Here is a 19,753-nt window from a genome sequence, read left to right on the forward strand (position 1 = left end):
TGTTAATAAGCGCAAGTGCTCAGATAGCGCCAAACAATACACTGGAGATGTGTATTCCAAATCCCACCAACCCCTTCTGCCCTTAGTATTGTAACAGAAAAATTCCAGGTTTGATCAGAGCAGCTCTGGGTGGGGAAAGGGTTGAGCACCCAAATCAAAGGATCTTTCCATGCACTAGGGAAAAAAGAAAAAAAAAGAGTCCGGTAGACAAACCATTGCCTTATAAAATTTGGGTAATAAATATTGGCATCAAAGGTGGTATACCCAGAGCTACTCGATTACTTCCATTATGCCTTATTTTCGAATTATTTGGAAGAAATTGATAATCTATTACAGCAAATTGTTGGAAGAATGCAGAAAAGTACTGTACAGTGGTACCTCAGGTTACCTACGCTTCAGGTTACAGACTCCGTTAACCCAGAAATAGTGCTTCAGGTTAAGAACTTTGCTTCAGGATGAGAACAGAAATCGTGCTCTGGCGGCATGGCAGCAGCGGGAGGCCCCATTTGCTAAAGTGGTGCTTCAGGTTAAGAACAGTTTCAGGTTAAGAACAGACCTCCGGAACTAATTAAGTACTTAACCTGAGGTACCACTGTATAGCAGACCTTAGGGAGGTAGTTTGGCAATGCCACATTTGTTTCCAATGACTAGCAACAATTTCTATAAGGAAATCCTTTAAGGAGTGTATTGGTTACATTAAAAACTAACATGAAAAGTGATCAGTTTTCACTTTCACAGAACTTTGCTTAGAACTGCCACTTCGTGAATCTTGTAGCTTTGCACTGAACAGAAGGTTAAGCTCCACCAGTGAGCAGATCCATCCCAGGAAGAAGATTCACTTGAATATTTCTGCAGATCCATTTCTTTTAAGGGTACAAAAGCAGGCCAGGCAGGTTTTATCTGGTCTGTTGCCAATCTTCTCCCCCCCCCCCCCCCATTGAAATTTCCGCTGAGCCTCCTAAGAGGCTGATATTGAGATATGATCATATAAAGGTTGTGCAAAGCCTCTCTAAACAGCTGCATCTGCTCAGCCAATCACCTTTCCGCTCTGTCTGTCCTCTATGAGGTCATGCTTGCTAAACAATGCTAGTAGGTAGATGAGGCAGGTACTGTAAATTAATGTGCTCATTTCTGTCACAGCTGGAAGGAGAAGTGAGTAGTTTTCTTGATTTGTTCATTTTTGATTGTCCTAAAGTTACTATTTTAAAAATATTTATGTATTGCATTTAGGTTTAGAGATTTTCCAATTATTTAGGATTTTTAAAGTTTAGATTAGAGAGGATGTTGCAGGTAGTTTATTCTGTTGCTATGTGGGCAAAGTTCTTTATCAGGTAAGAGAACTGCTCTAATGACATATGTATCATTTTTTTCTTTGTATTGTTCGTACGTAAATGCTAGTTTGAGGGGAAAACCACCAAAAAATGTAGGGCATTTTAACAAGTTTGTAAAGAACAATCAGCTGGATTGACTATGGCTAGTACTGCCACTAGCCTACCAGGCAAGAAAAATGGAAGAAAGTTTGATTTTTAGGAAGCAAACACAAAGTCATTTAAGATTTATTTCAAATATCATCCTGTGAATTTTGAAGCTTACTATTCTTCCCTTTGACAGGACGCAGGTGACGCTGTGGGTTAAACCACAGAGCCTAGGACTTGCCGATCAGAAGGTCGGCAGTTCGAATCCCCGCAACGGGGTGAGCTCCTGTTACTCGGTCCCTGCTCCTGCCAACCTAGCAGTTCGAAAACACGTCAAAGTGCAAGTAGATAAATAGGTACCGTTCCACTGGGAAGGTAAACAGCATTTCCGTGCGCTGCTCTGGTTTGTCATGCTGGCCACATGACCCGGAAGCTGTACACCAGCTCCCTCAGCCAATAAAGCGAGATGAGCGCTGCAACCCCAGAGTCTGCCACAACTGGACCTAATGGTTGGGGTCCCTTTACCTTTACCTTTATTCTTCCCTTTAAGAAGCAGCAGCATCTACTCAGCCAATCATATTTCTTCTCTCTTTTCTCTATGATGTCATGCTTACACAACACTGCTGGTTGGTAAATGAGGTCATCACAGTAACTGTTTGAATCTACTCATTTCTAGCTGACAGTTGGAGCTGGAAGAAGGTATTACATAGCTTCCTTGAGTTTTTCATTTCCTTGTTCCTAAATATTTAAAATATATATATTTGAATCTCAGGGGAAAGCAGCAGGATAAACAGAAGTGTGAAGAGCCCTGAGAGATCAGATCTAATGATAACTAATGTATTTTTTTGTTTTGTTTTAATGGTATATATCAGTGTTTTTCAACCTTTTTTGGGCAAAGGCACACTTGTTTCATGAAAAAAATCACGAGGCACACCACCATTAGAAAATGTTAAAAAAATTAACTCTGTGCCTATATTGACTATATATAAAGTAATTCTCTTGAATAGGAATCAAATAAACACAAAGAAAGTATTTTATAATTACTTTATTATGAAATAGTAAGTAAACAGAAATATTACAAATTATAAAATACTTTATTCAGTGTGCGACCTGGGCCTGTTTGGCTGAACACAAAACTGATATTCTGGCTGTAATTGAAGAAAGACACACACATAGCTCTTCGTCAACAGCTCTCAGTCTCTCTCTGTATTTGGTTTTTATAGCAATCATGCTTGAAAAGCTCATCTCACACAGATATGTAGTGGAAAATGGGAGCAATGTCAAAATAGCTTTATTTACCAGAAGGGGGAACTCCTTGGCAGTATCCAACCAAAAACTGTCCAAAGGTAGATCAGCAAATCTTAGCTTGAAACCACGATTTTGTCTCAGTTCAGTTAGTTCCTCCTGCTCCTGTAAAGTCATGTCCTTTCCACCAACTGATGCTGAGCTATAAGGGTCCCTAACCCAGTCAAGGCATTCAGTGGAGACTGAAGAGAAATAAAATGACAACTTCTCCGGTCCTCCTGGTGACTCGAGTCGCAACGTCTTCTTCTCTCCGCTGCTGCGCACACTGTGCTCGGGCGGGAAGGAAGTCGGAAGATGATGTCCTACTGTGATAGGTCCAGGCTGGAGTCTGGACCAATCACAGCCCGGACATCAGAAAAGTGGAGGGTGTCCCCCTGAGGAGCACCAATCGGCACCCCTGCTGGCCGAGGATGGGGTCAAAAACCCCACCCCACCCATTCCCAGGACACAGTCCGGCGCCTGCCTAGTGGGCGAAAATTTCATTATTTTTTTTAAATCTTTCGAATTTTTCAATTTTTCCCACAGCACACCAGGCCACATCTCGCGGCACACTAGTGTACCGTGGAACAGTGGTTGAAAAACACTGGTATATATAAATGCTAGTCTGGAGAAAAACAAGGACAGGCCAATATATTGATATATCATCCCAAACCAGTTTGAAGTCTGTATTATGATACCAGTTGCATAATTTTTGACCTGGCGGTATATCACGAATCATGATGTGTATTAGGGCTGAGCAATGTCTGGCTTTGAGAGCCAGTGTGGTGTAGTGGTTAAGAACAGTAGTCTTGTAATCTGGTGAACCGGGTTCGCGTCTCCACTCCTCCACTTGCAGCTGCTGGGTGAACTTGGGCCAGTCACACTTCTCTGAAGTCTCTCAGCCCCACTCACCTCACAGAGTATTTGTTGTGGAGGAGGAAGGGAAAGGAGATTGTTAGCCGCTTTGAGACTCCTTCGGGTAGTGATAAAGCGGGATATCAAATCCAAACTCTTCTTCTTCTTTCAACATTGTGATATATCACCAGCTAAGGTAAAGGTACCCCTGCCTGTACGGGCCAGTCTTGACAGACTCTAGGGCTGTGCGACCATCTCACTCAAGAGGCCGGGGGCCAGCGCTGTCCGGAGACACTTCCGGGTCACGTGGCCAGCGTGACATCGCTGCTCTGGCGAGCCAGAGCCACACACGGAACACTGTTTACCTTCCCGCTAGTAAGCAGTCCCTATTTATCTACTTGCACCCGGGAGTGCTTTCGAACTGCTAGGTTGGCAGGCGCTGGGACCGAGCAACGGGAGCGCACCCCGCCACGGGGATTCGAACCGCCGACCTTTCGATCGGCAAGCCCTAGGTGCTGAGGCTTTTACCCACAGCGCCACCCGTGTCCCAGCTAAACATCACCAATATACAGTGGAACCTTGGTTCTCAAACTTAATCTGTTTTGGTCGTCTGTTCGACTCCCGAAACCATTTGAAAACCACGGCGCGGCTTCTGATTGGGTGCATGAGCTTCCTTCACTCAAGTGGAAGCCATGTCGGACGTTCGGCTTCCGAAAAACGTTTGCAAACCAGAATACTTACTTCCAGGTTTGCAGCGTTCAGGAGCCAATTTGTTCAACAACTAAGCCGTTTGAGAACCAAGGTACCACTGTATTATTGTTATCTGAAATAAAGATGTAACTGTGTAAACAGGGTAATGTCCTGGAAACTGCTACTACTCAGGGGTCTAAAACCGATATGTTTTAACTTACCTTTAACATATTGTTACAACTGCCATTTTATAGTACAGAGCAACAGGGACAGAAGGAATCATGAGACACAATAACTGGCTTCAGGGTTTTTCCCACATTGCGAATTTTTACATAGTACACGCACACACTGTGATTCACGATATATCACCATGTTGAATATTATGAAACAGTGACCACAATGTGGACTACAAACTGATTTCTAACAATGTATTGATACATTGCTATCCCTAGTGTGAGTGTGTGTACTTCCTACGCAAAAATCACAATGTGGGGAAAACTGAAGCCAGCCAGTGCCTCTACATAGCTCCATCCGTATTTCAGACATCATGATATATCGGTATATCATGATATTTAGCTGGTGATACATTATGATGCATAATAATAATTTATTGGTACTCTGCCCATCTGACTGGGTTGCCCCAGCCACTCTGGGCAGCTTCCAGCCAGATATCACCCAGCTCTAGGGAAAACCACCCCCCCCCCCAAAATTTGGGCAGCCTATTAAGTTTTTAAAGAACCATCAGCTGGTTGACTATGGCTACTTAGTACAGGCAGAAAAAAAAGAGAAGGAAATTTGTCTTTCTGAAACAATTTGTTTTTAACAGTTACAGTGGTACCTCGGTTTTTGAACGTAATCCATACTGGAAGACCATTCAAGTTCTGAAACGTTCGAAAACCAAAAACTCAATAGCCGACAGCTAGGCCTTAGGATCTTGCATTCAGCGGAAGCCGCATGGCATGGTCGTCTTCTGAGGCATGTTCGGAAACCGAAGCATTTACTTCCAGGTTTACGGCGTTTCTAAACCGAAATGTTCATCGCCGAGACCACATAACACCGGTCTTGAAAGACCTATGTAATGGTTCTAGGGGTTGCTCGTGCGTAAGCTTGTCCCAACGTCTGGCTGGGTTGCCTGAGTGAACCTTTCCTGTCCGGGCAGCCACTCGCCCGTGACCGTCTCAATCGCTGGCAGAATCCGTCAGTGGGCGTTTCTTAAACTTCTTCCAGCAAAGAAGTTATTTGACGCCCAGTCTCCGCCTACTCTCCCTGCACGGAAGCCTTCTGCGCAAGGAGGGCGTGGGCAGCAGAGGACCGCTTCTCTCCCCGCTGGTCCCCGGCAAGGAGTCATGGGACCGCCTCGCCGATTCCCCCATCTCCCCCCCTTCTCCACTGGAGCTACGCTGATTCTCTCCCCCAGAAGATGGGCTGCCCCTCCCACTCCCGGGACGCTCTCTGGGATCCCTTCGGAGCTTGCTCTCTCCCTTGGACACTGATGGCAGTTCCCTGACAACCTACATTGGCTCCCAGTATGTTTCCGAGCACAATTCAAAGTGCTGGTGTTGACCTTTAAAGCCCTAAACGGCCTCGGCCCAGTATACCTGAAGGAGCGTCTCCACCCCCATCGTTCTACCCAGACGCTGAGGTCCAGCGCCGAGGGCCTTCTGGCGGTTCCCTCATTACGAGAAGCAAAGCTACAGGGAACCAGGCAGAGGGCCTTCTCGGTAGTGGCGCCTGCCCTGTGGAACGCCCTCCCATCAGATGTCAAAGCGATAAATAACTACCTGACATTTAGAAGACATCTTAAGGCAGCCCTGTTCAGGGAAGTTTTTAATCTGTGATATTTTACTGTATTTTTTGTTTCTATGGAAGCCGCCCAGAGTGGCTGGGGAAACCCAGCCAGATGGACGGGGTACAAATAATAAATTATTATTATTATTATCAGTGGAGATGTTCAGAAACCAAGGTACCACTGTATTTCCAAATTTATCCTGTTGGTGTTGAATATCATAGTCAAAAATCACAACCTAAGTTCTGTGGCTCAAGTGGTATGTGTTGACAAGCTTTTGAAAACTCTGAATGCACACGCAGACCCTTTTTGTCTTAGCCCAGGCTCAGCAAATTGCCTTCACCCAGGCAACTGGTTTCCCACTAGAAGGAGAAGCCTGGCGGTCCAAAGACTTTAGACTCTCTGGGTCTTTCTCTGTGGTCTCACTAATACCTTCTAGAGCAGGCGTCCCCAAACTAAGGCTTGCAGGCCGGATAAGGCCCGAGGGGCTCATTTATCCGGCCCGCAGGGACCCCCGCTGCCCACTGCCCGCTCTTACCGGCACTGCGCTGCACGGCTGCCCACTTCCGGGTCAGAGCAGCACCGGTAATAGCTTGTGCGCATGCACAAGCATTATTTGTGCATGCATAAGCGTTATTTGCGCAAGCACAAGCATTATTTCTGGTGCACATCCGGGTCAGAGGAGGCCCGTGCGCATGCGCACAAGCTATTTCCGGTTCTCCTCCGACCCGGAAGTGCACCGGAAATAGCGTGTGCACACGCACATGGGCACGCGCTCTCCTGCCCTCTGGGCGATCGGCGCTGGAGACACCAGCCCAAGGCACGGTAAGTTTGCTAACCCCTGTTCTAGAGAAAGACCAGAGAGTCTAGAAGGACCAAGGAGCAGAGCAGTGATCCAGAGCCTCAGGTGGAAGCTGCTACTACCACCAAGGCATCTGCCTGAAAAATTACAGTGGTACCCCGCAAGACGAATGCCTCGCAAGATGGAAAACCCGCTAGACGAAAGGGTTTTCCGTTTTTTGATGCGCTTTGCAGGACGAATTTCCCTATGGGCTTGCTTTGCAAGACGAAAATGTCTTGCGAGTCTTGAGATTTTTTTCCGCTCCCCACCCCCTTTTTCTAAGCCGCTAAACCGCTAATAGCCTTTTAGCAGCTAATCCGCTAATCCCTTAAACCTTTAATAGCCGCTAATAGCCGCTAAACCGCTAATAGCGCTAATCCACTAATAGGGTTGCTTCGCAAGACGAAAAAACCGCTAGACGAAGAGACTCGCGGAACGAATTAATTTCGTCTTGCGAGGCACCACTGTACATGGGTTTTTTTTGTGGGCAGTATTAAAAGAATGAAGAATAACAATAGTGAAGAAGGGTCTAGGGAGACTACATTTGAATGTTGGCAGTTTCCAAACACATTTGTTCCAGATCAAGGATCCCATGCAGAAAACGTGGAAATTGCATGCTGGGTTATGCAGCTATTATGCACCAAGGGAACTGGGCTCACAATATCTTTGTGGCTATGAGCAATTGTGACATTAAAAGAAGCAGCTTTTCATGCTGTAGTTTTATTTTTTCACACATGATTTTGATGATGAGGTTTGCTCTTTGGTAGTTACAACCAGGTTCTCACCCAGTTTATTGGACATTAAGAACACAAAGTGAAGGTCAGAAACCAATGTGAGGGGAATTAAAGAGAGTTCATAAATAATAGTTTTTGCACAGCAGTGGTTACAGGAAAATGATTCTGTGGTTGTCCCAGGATGTGCTGCAAAAGAATCCTTCAATGCACCCAACTGGGTGTGGCATCAGCAATACTCTGAATAATCTTCCTCCACATAGTTTGCAGGGAACCAGCCAACCTGTAGAGAAAGCACATCAATATAAGGAATGATTGGAGAGCCCTATCAGGCAATGAGAATGTTCCCAGGGCGAGAGCCACAGACTTTAGATGCCAACAATATTTTTTTTCTGATGTTGGTGCAAGTCCAGTCTAGCAAACTCTCAGCTACTGGTTGATGCTGGGATTAACCATTCAAATGAGGTTCTAGCCTCAGCAGCTTTGAGTTGACATACACAGTGTAACTTCATTGAAGGCATTTCATTTTTAGCAGCTACCCCAATAGCAACTGTGACATCATTTCATGGACTGACAGCAATGTAGGCTAGCGTTCTGCCATCTTTCTCAGTTCACTGTGTTCTGGGGACTATGTAATTATTGTTTCCTGGTGATGTGGCAAGGATGCATTTATGTGGGAGATGGGGGAAGAGGACTGCAGATAGATAAGAGGTCTCTTCCTCCTATCATACCTCGGGCTCTCAAAGCTCTCCCAGTAGACATCAGCAGCCCAGTTAATATACATTCAAGGAGTGCTGGAATCAACTTGGCATTTGAACTGGCAGATTCCTAGTTTCTGTATTGGTGCCCTGGTGAACCACGCAGGGATACAGAAAAGAGGAATAAGGAGAAGGATTGTTCTGTTGGGTCCACCACAGCTCCACTTCCCTAAATAATTTGTTGGATTATCTAGACCCAGCTTGGCCATGACCATATCTACATCAGACCTGCACCTTTGCTTCTGGCTTTGAGTAGGTTTATTGTTCCCAGTCTGTGCTCCCCACTTCCCAGTTCCCACTGCTGACTTCTTGGATGAAGCCAGTGATGTAGCTAGCCACATGGGTGTCTGGGGTGCTGCATGCACCGGGATGGGGGCAGGATGAGCTGCCTGTGGGGCAGAGCTTGTGCCCCTGCTCTGGCTCTAGTTGTCCCTTGTAGTGGTTGCTGTGTTTGGATCATCTCCCTGCCTGCAACTTTAGCTGCTCCTGGCCTTGGCTGTTGTTCTGTCTAGTGCTTGTTGGATGGATTACCTTGTTCCAGACCCAGACTCTGCCTCCATTTTGACCCTTCTGTAACCCTTGCTCCGGAGATGAACCCAGTTCGGGTCCCAATTCAACTGGGGCACACACATCAGCTCCCAGCTGACAAATAGCCCGTGTAGCTAGCCACTTGAAGCGCAGCTGCACATTGCCTTGCTTAAAAATGGCCAAAGTGTGCTGGTGTGTGTGGCTGAAGGCAGCAACCTCTACACCATAGCTGTCAACTTTTCCCTTTTCTTGTGAGGAATCCTATTCGGAATACGGGAATTTCCCTTAAAAAGAGGGGAACGTTGACAGCTATGATCTATACAGTTGCATTAGTGCTATTGGACTAGTGCAAAAAGTCCTGACAGGTCCTCAATATTTCTTTTGGCTCCAAAATTCATTCAATTCAGAGGTGAGGGGTGTATATCGGTCTCAGTTTGTTCCAAATGTGCCACATTCTCCAAGGCAAGCAGCTCAGAGTGGTATGGCTACAAAGGTGCTCACCCGGCCATAGACCTCTCCCTTCCACCATCCTGGCTGCCCTTTCTTGTTGAGAATCTTTATGATGTCTCCCTCTGTGAGGGACAGTTCCGTCCGGTCTCTTGCACAGAAATTGTAGCGAGCCTTAGCTGAACCAAAGTACTTGCAGCTCTTGCCTGTCAAGGAATAATGAAGAGTTAGGCATGGAAACAGTAAGGGGGTGCTTATCACATCCCTGAAACTGCACACCACTTGGAAGGCAGTGAGCATGATAATAGAAGTTAAAAGTGATTGTGGTCAACAAATGCACACAGCAGAGCTTTCCAAACTTTCCATGTGGGTGACATATTTTTAGACAAGCATCATTTCGCGACACAGCAATTCGGTTTTACTAGCAAACTAGAGGTTAAACTAACCCCTTTCCAGCCCCAGGAGCATTTGCGCAAGACACACGCTGCAGCCGACACACTAACGTGTCACGACACACAGTTTGGAAAGCTCTGGCCTAAAGGATATGAACAGGCATGACATTATCAATTCCAGGCCTTAAGAGTCTGCATGCTCCAACCATTTCTCTCTGCAGAATTCAGAGAGATCTGGAAGATTTCCCTTTAGTGCTCTGGCCAGGTAAGAGTGACAGGTGTAGAGCTTCCTTAGGTGCATGTTAGCCAAAGAGGATTGAGAAGGTATGGGAAGCTTGATCTACACTGCACTACTACTGTATGCAAAATAATACAAGTTATATGATCCAGTCTTTGTACTTTGCATAGGCCACAGGCAGCTGACCTCAATGTTATGTCTGCTCTTCAGCCTCCAACTCCATTAGATGCAATAGACGGACAGGTGGATTTAAACACAGAGAAAGCCAGGCAACCACTGAAGAAAGGAAGGAAATTGCCTAGTCTATTAAAGAATAGTAATTGATTGTTCATCACACGCTGGTTGACACAGGTTGGACCATGGAGTTTGGACCTTGTGTTGGAAACGTGTTAAGAGAATAGCTCCTCTGAACCAGATTGTTGAAATTCTGATGTCACTTCTGCATCTGGCAAATGGAGACAAGACACATTTGTGTACAGTGGTACCTTGGCTCTCAAACGCCCTGGTACTCAAACACCTTGGTTCCCAAACGGCGAAAACCCGGAAGTACAGTGGTGCCTCGCAAGACGAAATTAATTCGTTCTGTGAGTTTTTCGTTCTACGAGTTTTTTCGTCTTGCAAAGCACCACTGTGTATGGACGGTTTCCTGTAGGAATGCATTGGCGAAGCAAGCCCATAGGGAAAACCATCTTGCAAAGCAACTCAGAAAACGAAAAACTCTTTCGTCTTGCGAGTTTTTCGTCTTCCGAGGAATTCGTCTTGCGAGGTACCACTGTAAGTGTTGTGGTTTTCGAACGCTTTTCGGAAGCCAAATGTCCGATGTGGCTGTCGGCTATTGTTTCCAGGGCGCCTGCAGCAATCAGAAGCTGTGCCTTGGTTTTCGAACATTTCAGAAGTCAAGCAGACTTCCGGAATGGGTGAAGTTTGGTGCTTTTGTTTTTGCTATTTATTTTGCATTTCTGTTTTTGAGTTTTTTTCGGTTATTTTTTTTGTGTGACTGTGTGGAACCCAGTTCAGTTACCGTATTTTTCGCTCCATAGGACGCACTTTTTCCCCTCCAAAAATGAAGGGGAAATGTGTGTGCGTCCTATGGAGCGAATGCAGGATTTCGCTGAAGCCTGGAGAGTGAGAAGGGTCTCGCTCTCCAGACTTCAGGAGAACCCCAGCGCCAGCCCCACAAGGTCGGGGGACAGCGGGGAGGCGGAACGCCGCCATCCCGCTGTCTCCTGATGTGGTTTGGAGGCTGACGGCGGGGAGACGCGTGCTTCTCCCCGCTGCCAGCCCCTTAAGCTCCAGGGACAGCGGGGAGGCGCAGCGCGTCTTCCCGCTGTCCTCGACCTGATCTGAAGGCAGGCGGTGGGGAGAAGAGCGCTTCTCCCCGCTGCCTGCCTCGCAAGCTCCGGGGACAGCGGGGAGGCGCAGCGTGTCTCTCCCACGGCTAGCGGAGACCTTGCCGGCACCCACAAGCTTGGGGCGAGCTGAGCTCCGCACGCCCCAAGCTTTGGGATTGGCGCAGCGCTCCGCTAGCCCTGGGAGAGCCGCACGAAGCCGCACGGCTCTCCCACAGCTAGCGGAGACCTTGCCGGCACCCACAAGCTTGGGGCGCGCTGAGCTCCGCACACCCCAAGCTTCGGGATTGGCGCAGCACTCCGCTAGCCGTGGAAGAGCCGCACGGCTCTCCCACGGCTAGCGGAGACCTTGCCGGCACCCAGATGCTTGGGGCGCGCTGAGCTCTGCATGCCCCAAGCTTTGGGATTGGTGCAGCACACCTGGGGGGGAAATAAATTTTTTTCCCTTTATTCCCCCCAAAAAAACTAGGTGCGTCCTAAGGGCCGGTGCACCCTATGGTGCGAAAAATACGGTACTTATTGATTGATTGTGCCACTGTGGAAATGGATAAAAAGCCTCCCATCCAAACAATGACTATCAACAGTGCAGGTAAGAATTGTTATTTTTTTTTTAATCATCTACAATACTGTCTTATTTATTTTATAGTACAGTAAATTGATTACTGCTTTTATTTTATGGATCAATGGTCTCGTTAGATAGTAAAAATCATGTTAAATTGATGTTTTAGGGGTTGTTTTTAAAAGTCTGGAACGGAGTAATCCGTTTTGCATTACTTTCTATGGGAAAGCGTGCCTTAGTTTTAGAACGCTTTGGTTTTGGAACCGACTTCCGGAATGGATTAAGTTGGAGAACCAAGGTACCACTGTAGTTTGGGCTGCCAAAAACAGTGGCCGGGTCATGCTCTGTTGAGGAGGAAATGGAGGCACAGATGTGGCAAGACTATTCATTGAAAGCCATATTAAATGCGACACCCCCCCCGCAATTGTGTTAACAAGCTGTGTTTTAATATTGTAATCCACTGGGATCTTTGGGTGGAAGGGCAGGTTAATAACAATAATAGAGTGCCACTGCAACCAGAAATCCAGATTAAATGTAAAAGTGGGGAGGGGGGGCACATAATGGTGTTGTGTACATGGTGCAAAAAACTTGCACTCATGGACAGCTCTGATTGCATTCTCTGTCTGGAAGACCTTGTACCTCTGGGTCTCTTGCCACAGAATAACCCCAGAGAAGCACAGCAAGCCTCCATTGCTTTCCTATAAAGGTAAAGGGTAAAAGGACCCCTGACCATTAGGTCGACTCTGGGGTTGCAGCACTCATCTCGCTTTACTGGCCGAGGGAGCTGGCCTTTGTCTGCAGACAGTTCTTCCGGGTCATGTGGCCAGCATGACTAAGCCGCTTCTGGTGAACCAGAGCAGCTCATGAAAGCGCTGTTTACCTTTCCGCCGGAGCAGTACCTATCTATCTACTTGCACTTTGAGGCGCTTTCGAACTGCTAGGTTGGCAGGAGCAGGGACCGAGCAATGGGAGCTCACCCCATCGCGGGGATTCGAACCGCCGACCTTCCGATCAGCAAGTCCTAGGCTCTGTGGTTCAACCCACAGCGCCACCCGCGTCCTATATCTTGCTTTTTATTGTCCCCAACTTCCCCCGAGTCTTGAAACTGTAGAGATGAGACTCAGATCACACACACCAGAGGCCCTGGGCACTGTTCTGTTCCCAGGCTCTTTGAAGGAGAACTGTAGCACGGTATCAAGGGTCTTGAAGCAATCCTTCAGGGAGTTCTCTTGGTAAAACTGCACCAGCTCCTAGAGAGAGAAAGAAGAGTTTCTTGATACAGGCAACATCCTAAAGCTTGCACAATATGCCCCGGAGAGGAGGAAATGTGTAGCTGGTAAAGCATATCTAAACCATTCACTTGAGAAAGAAAGACATGACATGCAAGGCACATATCAGAACAATATTAGGGAAAAAAGGAATACAACTGAAATACATCTCAGCTGTTTCTTTGAACCCCAAACTCTAATTCCCCTTTTCAGAATTGGTCCTTTGGCTTCTGTGTAACATGCGAGACATGCCACAAACTGATTCCCAGGGCTCAACTATAGATTACATAGAAGATGTACGAACAGCCTCTCAGCAGTCTGGTGGCTGCCATTTTGAGTGCAGGGACAGCAGAGGTGGGGATATTTAACATGTTCCTTTCATTTGTCCACTCACTAGATGATACATTCTAGTCACCCCATATTTTCTCACCCTATCTTGCCCTTTCTAGAAAACGTATCTTGGGGAAGCTGATATTAAGCAGACTAATAGCTTATTCACATTTACCTTTTGCCCCACTCTTTCCAGGCATAGAAAAGCTCCTGCATAGATCCCCCCCCCCCCGAGCCGTCCCATGAAAACCTGTCCTTTCGCACTCAGTTGTTGGAGCAAATGTCAATCTGGGTTTCCCATGGATTGCCATTTGCTCCAATTGAGCTTTAAAGAGTGGGTTTTCATGGAGAGGGCTCCAGAGCAAAAATAAAAATAAAAAGGGTGCTCGGACACTTACAACAACAACATCAACATTTTTGTATCCTGCCCATCTGACTGGATTACCCCAGTCACTTTGGGCAGCTTCCAACAGAATATACAAAAATACAGCAGGTGCCACTGCCAAGAAGGCTCTCTGCCTCTGTCTCCTTGTAACCTCACTTCTCGTAATGAGGGAACCGCCAGAAGGCCCTCGGAGCTAAACTTTAGTGTCTGGGCTGAACGAAGGGGATGGAGACGCCCCTTCAGGAATATAGGGCCGAAGCTGTTAGAGCTTTAAAGAGCTAACTGTGCCTGGAAAGGGTAGAGGAAATTTTGGTAAGTGTGGATGAGCCCTAAGGGCCTAAGACGTTTCTCGCTTGTCTTGTGCTTTCTAGGCATGGGTCTGAGGGATTTTGCCTTTGTCCCACCGCTTTCCCCAGGAAACCCACTCTTTGGCGCTGAATTGGAACAAAAAGCAATCTGCAGAAAACCCAGTTGCCACTTGTTCCGATTCAGTGCTAAACCATGAGTTTTCCTTGGGAAAGGGATGGGGCGATGTGCCCTAAAGGGAAGAGTTAAGCAGCTCCTCTGCATTGTGCTCTTTTGCTTCTGATCACAGCTTGGGTGATTGCTTTTCACTTAAACGAAACAGCCCCAACTGTAGAGAGACTATTCATGCACCTTCTTAATTACCATCCTATGCATTGCCTGGTTTGGCCTTTTGCCATCATCACTATTCTGATGGTGCTTGCCAAAGATCTCACTTCTGCCTATCCTGGAACTGAAATAAAAATATGTTTGCCTTCACTCTCCCTCCCAACTTCCTCTCATTTTGTTCCCCAGACCCCCATTCTTCTCCTCAGTTGTAACAGTTACCGTGAAGACAGTAGGGAAAACTGATTCTTACTATAAGTCCTTTGAAGGCTTTCTTCTCTGTGATGCGATACAAACCCTCCTTGGTCTGTATTTTGATGTGCTTGACTTCAGCGTTGAACCTGAGGGACACAAAGCCACATGACAGTTGGGTTAATGATTTCCCATTTCTGCACAGCATTGTTGACAATTGGCAACAACAGGTCACGTAACCTCATTTAAAGGTAAAGGTAAAGGTACCCCTGCCCGTACGGGTCAGTCTTGACAGACTCTAGGGTTGTGCGCCCATCTCACTCAAAGAGGCCGGGGGCCAGTGCTGTCCGGAGACACTTCCGGGTCACGTGGCCAGCGTGACATCGCTGCTCTGGCAAGCCAGAGCCGCACACGGAAACGCCGTTTACCTTCCCGCTAGTAAGCGGTCCCTATTTATCTACTTGCACCCAGGAGTGCTTTCGAACTGCTAGGTTGGCAGACGCTGGGACCAAACAACGGGAGCGCACCCCGCCGCGGGGATTCGAACCGCCGACCTTTCGATCGGCAAGCCCTAGGCGCTGAGGCTTTTAACCACAGCGCCACCCGCGTCCCTATTTAGAGACCTCATTTAGAGAGGCTCTAAGCCAAGAGATAGAACTAAGGTGTCTGCCTCATTCAAAGTCAAAATTAATGCTGGCATTTGAAATAATCAGCAAATGTCCAATTCTGATGTTCAACTCTGAACTCTGCTGAATAGTGTTTCCGGATAACAACTACTGTTTCGTTGAATTCTTCATCAGCCAATTAGTTCAACACTTGTAAGTAGAAAAGATATGTAATTTCTTCATCAACCAACCTTTTTTCGAATAGATATAATGAAAAATACTCTGGAAAAGTGCTCATGCGATTATGTAGTCACTTCACAGCTTGCTCTGCACTGGGTAAAGTCTGGGACCGTGATTCATTTAAGGACTTTCAGAGACTTCAGTTTGTTAGTTTTGATGTTTTGAATTATTCCATAAAGTTTTTCACATTGTTATTGTTTCTGGCCATCGTGTTGCTTTTGATATTGCTGACTCATATTTTGCAACACAGGGGTTTGTTTGTTTAGGCATTTGAAATAAGGCTGTGCTTCAACTGTGAAGAAGAAACCAAGCTACTGGTACGTATATATTTACAGCTGTTGGTGTGCTGTAGAATCCTGGGACAAAAATTGACACAATAATTTGGGATAAATCAGCCTTGTATAGCCAACATGCTTAAATCTAATTAATGCTTGAAGGGGTTAGGATCCTAGAATAAGCTGTCCTGCCAGGCCTTACCTGAGAGGAAGGGCTACCAAACTCTTCATTCTTTTTCCTTCCACCATATAAGAATGTCTAAGCTAGAGCATCCAACTTAGACTGTGTGGCTTTAGAAAGCCCTTTTTGTCTCTCTATACAAATAATTTAGAAACTCTTACCGATTTTGAAACTAAGTTGTACCGCCTGTATTTTCTCGCTGCTGTGTGGAAGAGCACATGAATCTGACCTCTGAAGAGTTTGTAAGTAAAATCTCTTTACCTTACTGAACTGGTGATCTCTTTCTGTGCTAAGGGAAGTGGGAAACTTTGGAAGCAACTTAGAAGGGGGTATTTTAAAGGTCTTAGCACCCTATATTTCCATGCTGTATTTAAATCTCTGCTGGGTCTCTCTCACCAAAGAGTACGTGCCTCAGCCCTGTATACCTGAAGGAGCATCTCCGCCAATGTCATTTAGCTCAGACACTGAGGTCCAGCTCCAAGGGCCTTCTGGCAGTTCCCTCACTGTGAGAAATGAAGTTACAGGGAACCAGGCAGAGGGCCTTCTCAGTAGTGGCGCCCGCCCTGTGGAACACTCTCCCATCAGATGTCAAGCAGATAAGGTACTATACAACTTTTACAAGACATCTGAAAGCAGGCCTGTATGGGTAAGTTTTTAAATGTTTAATATTTTATTATGTTTTTATATATGCTGGAAGCTGCCTAGAGTGGCTGGGGCAACCCAGTCAGGTGGGAGGGGTACAAATAAAAAAATGATGATGAAGAAGTTATAAGCATCAACTTCCAAAGAAACCTGAATCAATGGATTCTAGTGTGGAGGTGCATTATTTTTAAAAAGGTATGATTTTTTTAAAAAACTTTGCCCGCTTCAAGGTTTTCTTCCTTCCTTTCCTTTTATTATACAGCAGTACCTCAGTTTTTGAACATAATCCGTTCTGGAAGACAGTTTGAATTCTGAAACGTTTGAAAACCGAAAACTCAAAATGGAAGCCTCAATACGGAAGCCGTGTTTCCGGTTCGACTTCTGAGGCATGTTCGAAAACCGAAGCATTTACTTCCAGGTTTACAGCATTCGAGTTCCAAACGGAATGTCAACGGAGACATTTGAAAACCGAGGTACCACTGTACTGCACATACAAATCTCCTTCTCTACCCTGATTTTCTAGTGTGGGGAGCAATAACATTACTTGATGCTGATGGCAAATTCAGTTGCATCCTTGATTCTCTGCCGCACCAGGAAAGTCCCATCTGAACGACTGGCAAGGGTCTGTTCTGCTTCTGCCCGCTCCATGGGCCCTGCATACCTGTACAATGAGGGGTGTTTGTTAATTGCAGTACAGCATTTGGTCACTGGGTGTCTCTGTATCCCACAGTTTACCACCACCACAAAAGACAGAAGGTGGGAGATCGAAGCAGCATGAGAAATCCTATGTGCCTTGTTTTTATTCAGTATAACTATCAGTGTTCTCATAAAGTCTTTAGATGAGTGCCTGTTCTATTGCAACAATGAAATGAAGAGCAAGGGAGAACAGTGGCGTAGCGTGGGGGGTGCGGGGGGGCCGACCGCACCGGGCGCAACACCTGGGGGTTAGGGTTAGGGGGCGCAAATCCACGGGTTAGGGGGTGCACATTACTTGCCTTGCCCCGGGTGCTGACAACCCACGCTACGCCACTGAGGGAGAATACTGTCCTCTCCCTGTTAATCAATGGTGTCTGTGAAAATCTTTACACATCACTTGGGAAGACAGGCGAACTAATGCCAGTGTACTGGAAGAAGCAAAGACCACCAGTGTCAAAGCAATGATACTTCGATACCAACTTCGTTGGACTGGTCATGTTGTTCGGATGCCTAATTATCATCTTCTAAAGCAGCTACTCTATTCCAAACTTAAAAATGGAAAGCGTAATGCTGGTGGTCACCAAAAGAGGTTTAAAGACTCTCTCAAGGCAAATCTTTAAAAATGCAGTATAAACACCGATAAATGGGAAACACTGGCCTGAGAGAGCTCCAGTTGGAGAACAGCCTTTACCAAAGGTGTCATGGACTTTGAAGAGGCTCGAACTCAGGACGAAAGGGAGAAACGTGCTAAGAGGAAGGCATGCTTGGCAAACCCTCACCGTGATCAACTCCCGCCCAGAGACCTATGTCCCCACTGTGGAAGGACGTGTGGATCCAGAATTGGCCTCCGCAGTCACTTACGGACTCACTGTTAAAACTGTGTTTATGGAAGACAATCTTACTCGGCTATGAGTGATTGCCAAAAAAGAAGAAGACCCTGCTCTCAGCTTGGTGTAACAGCTCTGAACTTGTGATATGGGATAAACACGTTTAAAAATCAATAGCATGGGAAAACCTCACAGCAAACCTTGTATGTGCATGTGATGTCTCATTGTACTTGCATACTGTGTAGATTTACAAGTGGGCTACTACCAGCAGAAACCCTAGGCCTATGTAGGATGCAAGGTTCATTAACCTCATGCTAGACATCACAGAATAAGGAGTTTTGGATAACAAGCTACTGAAATGGTTTAATTCTTTGGTGTTACTTACCAGTGAAAGACTGACAGATCTGGAGGAGGAATCTGGGAAAGAAAAGGTAATACAGTATTTATTTTCTGTGGGGTAGGATTTGTATTGTGGAAAGTTTTTGAAAAAACAGCAGAGGGGGAAATCCTTGCCTCTTTCATTTTGGTGGGAATGTTTTGACAAATGAGGCAAAGACATCACCCAGAAGATATGCAATACTGTGCAGTTATGCTGCTTAAATCCAAAGGCATATTTTATCAATTATTTCTAATTCAGCAAATGCAGTGTTATAGCATTGGGTTGCAAAGTAAAAACACTTTCTCTCTTTTTTGGGTGCTTCCAGAAGGGGGCTTAATATTGTTAACTGGCTTATTGAAATATCAGTAATTAATAACCTGGCAGCAGGTTTTTTAAAAAAACATTGGACTTTTAATCGAAAGGGTGCTGTGCATTAAACCACAGAGCCTAGAACTTGCCGATCAGAAGGTTGGCGGTTCGAATCCCCGCAACAGAGTGAGCTCCCGTTATTCAGTCCCAGCTCCTGCCAACCTAGCAGTTCGAAAGCACGTCAAAGTGCAATTAGATAAATAGGTACCACTCTGGCGGGAAGGTAAATGGCATTTCCGTGCACTGCTCTGGTTTGCCAGAGGCTTAGTCATGCTGGCCACATGACCCGGAAGCTGTACGCCGGCTCCCTCAGCCAGAAAAGCGAGATAAGCGCCGCAACCCCAGAGTCGGCCATGACTGGACCTAATGGTCAGGGATCCAATTTAAACCTGGATTAAATTGCAAAAAATATGAGCTAGCATTTTGGTGATAATGGCATTGTATGGATGCTGCAAAACAGCTGAATGCATGAGACATACTGATCCCACAATAAACACCTATCTGGAAGCATCCAGCATCCAAGATGGGTAACTAAACAGCACAGGGTTAAGTGTTTTTTTTTCTTTAAAAAAAATGTTTAGGGGTACTGTCATTTTCCTACTCATATTGAAGTACTGCCTCTCAAGGAGGCCAAACTTAGATTCACAAAATGTTTAGGGGTATGCGTCCCCCTCCGTCCGTCCCCCCAGAAAAAAGCACTGGATCTGTCATCCCAGCAGGAGGACTGGATGGTGCACAGCAGCAGCCATCTCAATTTTCTTGTCATGGGTGTTGGTAGGTGGGGTGGCCTGGGGGAGGGGGCCTTGCTGCCTTTGCATGTGGTAGGTGGGTTGTCAGCACCCGGGGCAAGGCAAGTAATTT

The 19,753-nt window shown here is 46.3% G+C and overlaps 1 protein-coding gene and 1 long non-coding RNA gene across 11 annotated transcripts in view; one reads left to right on the top strand and one right to left on the bottom strand.

The window, feature by feature from the left end:
- Positions 1-1,455: 1,455 nt before the first annotated feature.
- On the top strand, positions 1,456-10,980 carry LOC310667963. Its single transcript, XR_014506488.1, has 4 exons — positions 1,456-2,114; positions 9,949-10,051; positions 10,136-10,516; positions 10,745-10,980. It is a non-coding gene; the product is annotated as an uncharacterized lncRNA (long non-coding RNA).
- VAV1 (vav guanine nucleotide exchange factor 1) overlaps positions 7,576-19,753 on the bottom strand; it is a 71,612-nt gene continuing 59,434 nt past the window's right edge. For 8 of the 10 annotated variants that reach the window (XM_083419741.1, XM_083419739.1, XM_083419740.1 and 5 more), the window contains 6 exons: positions 18,530-18,561; positions 17,166-17,282; positions 14,740-14,827; positions 13,009-13,123; positions 9,390-9,541; positions 7,576-7,885 (listed from right to left, as the gene is read on the bottom strand). In XM_083419741.1, coding sequence (XP_083275867.1) covers positions 7,832-7,885; positions 9,390-9,541; positions 13,009-13,123; positions 14,740-14,827; positions 17,166-17,282; positions 18,530-18,561 — 558 coding nt within the window. In that variant the 3' untranslated portion in view covers positions 7,576-7,831. Of the gene's footprint in view, positions 7,886-9,389; positions 9,542-13,008; positions 13,124-14,513; positions 14,614-14,739; positions 14,919-15,301; positions 17,283-18,529; positions 18,562-19,753 lie in introns of those variants that run through there. The other 2 variants (XR_014506286.1, XR_014506287.1) reach the window with 2 other exon arrangements.

Source organism: Podarcis tiliguerta (genome assembly GCF_965153285.1).
Source record: "Podarcis tiliguerta genome assembly, chromosome: 17".
Taxonomy (NCBI): Eukaryota; Metazoa; Chordata; class Lepidosauria; order Squamata; family Lacertidae; genus Podarcis; species Podarcis tiliguerta.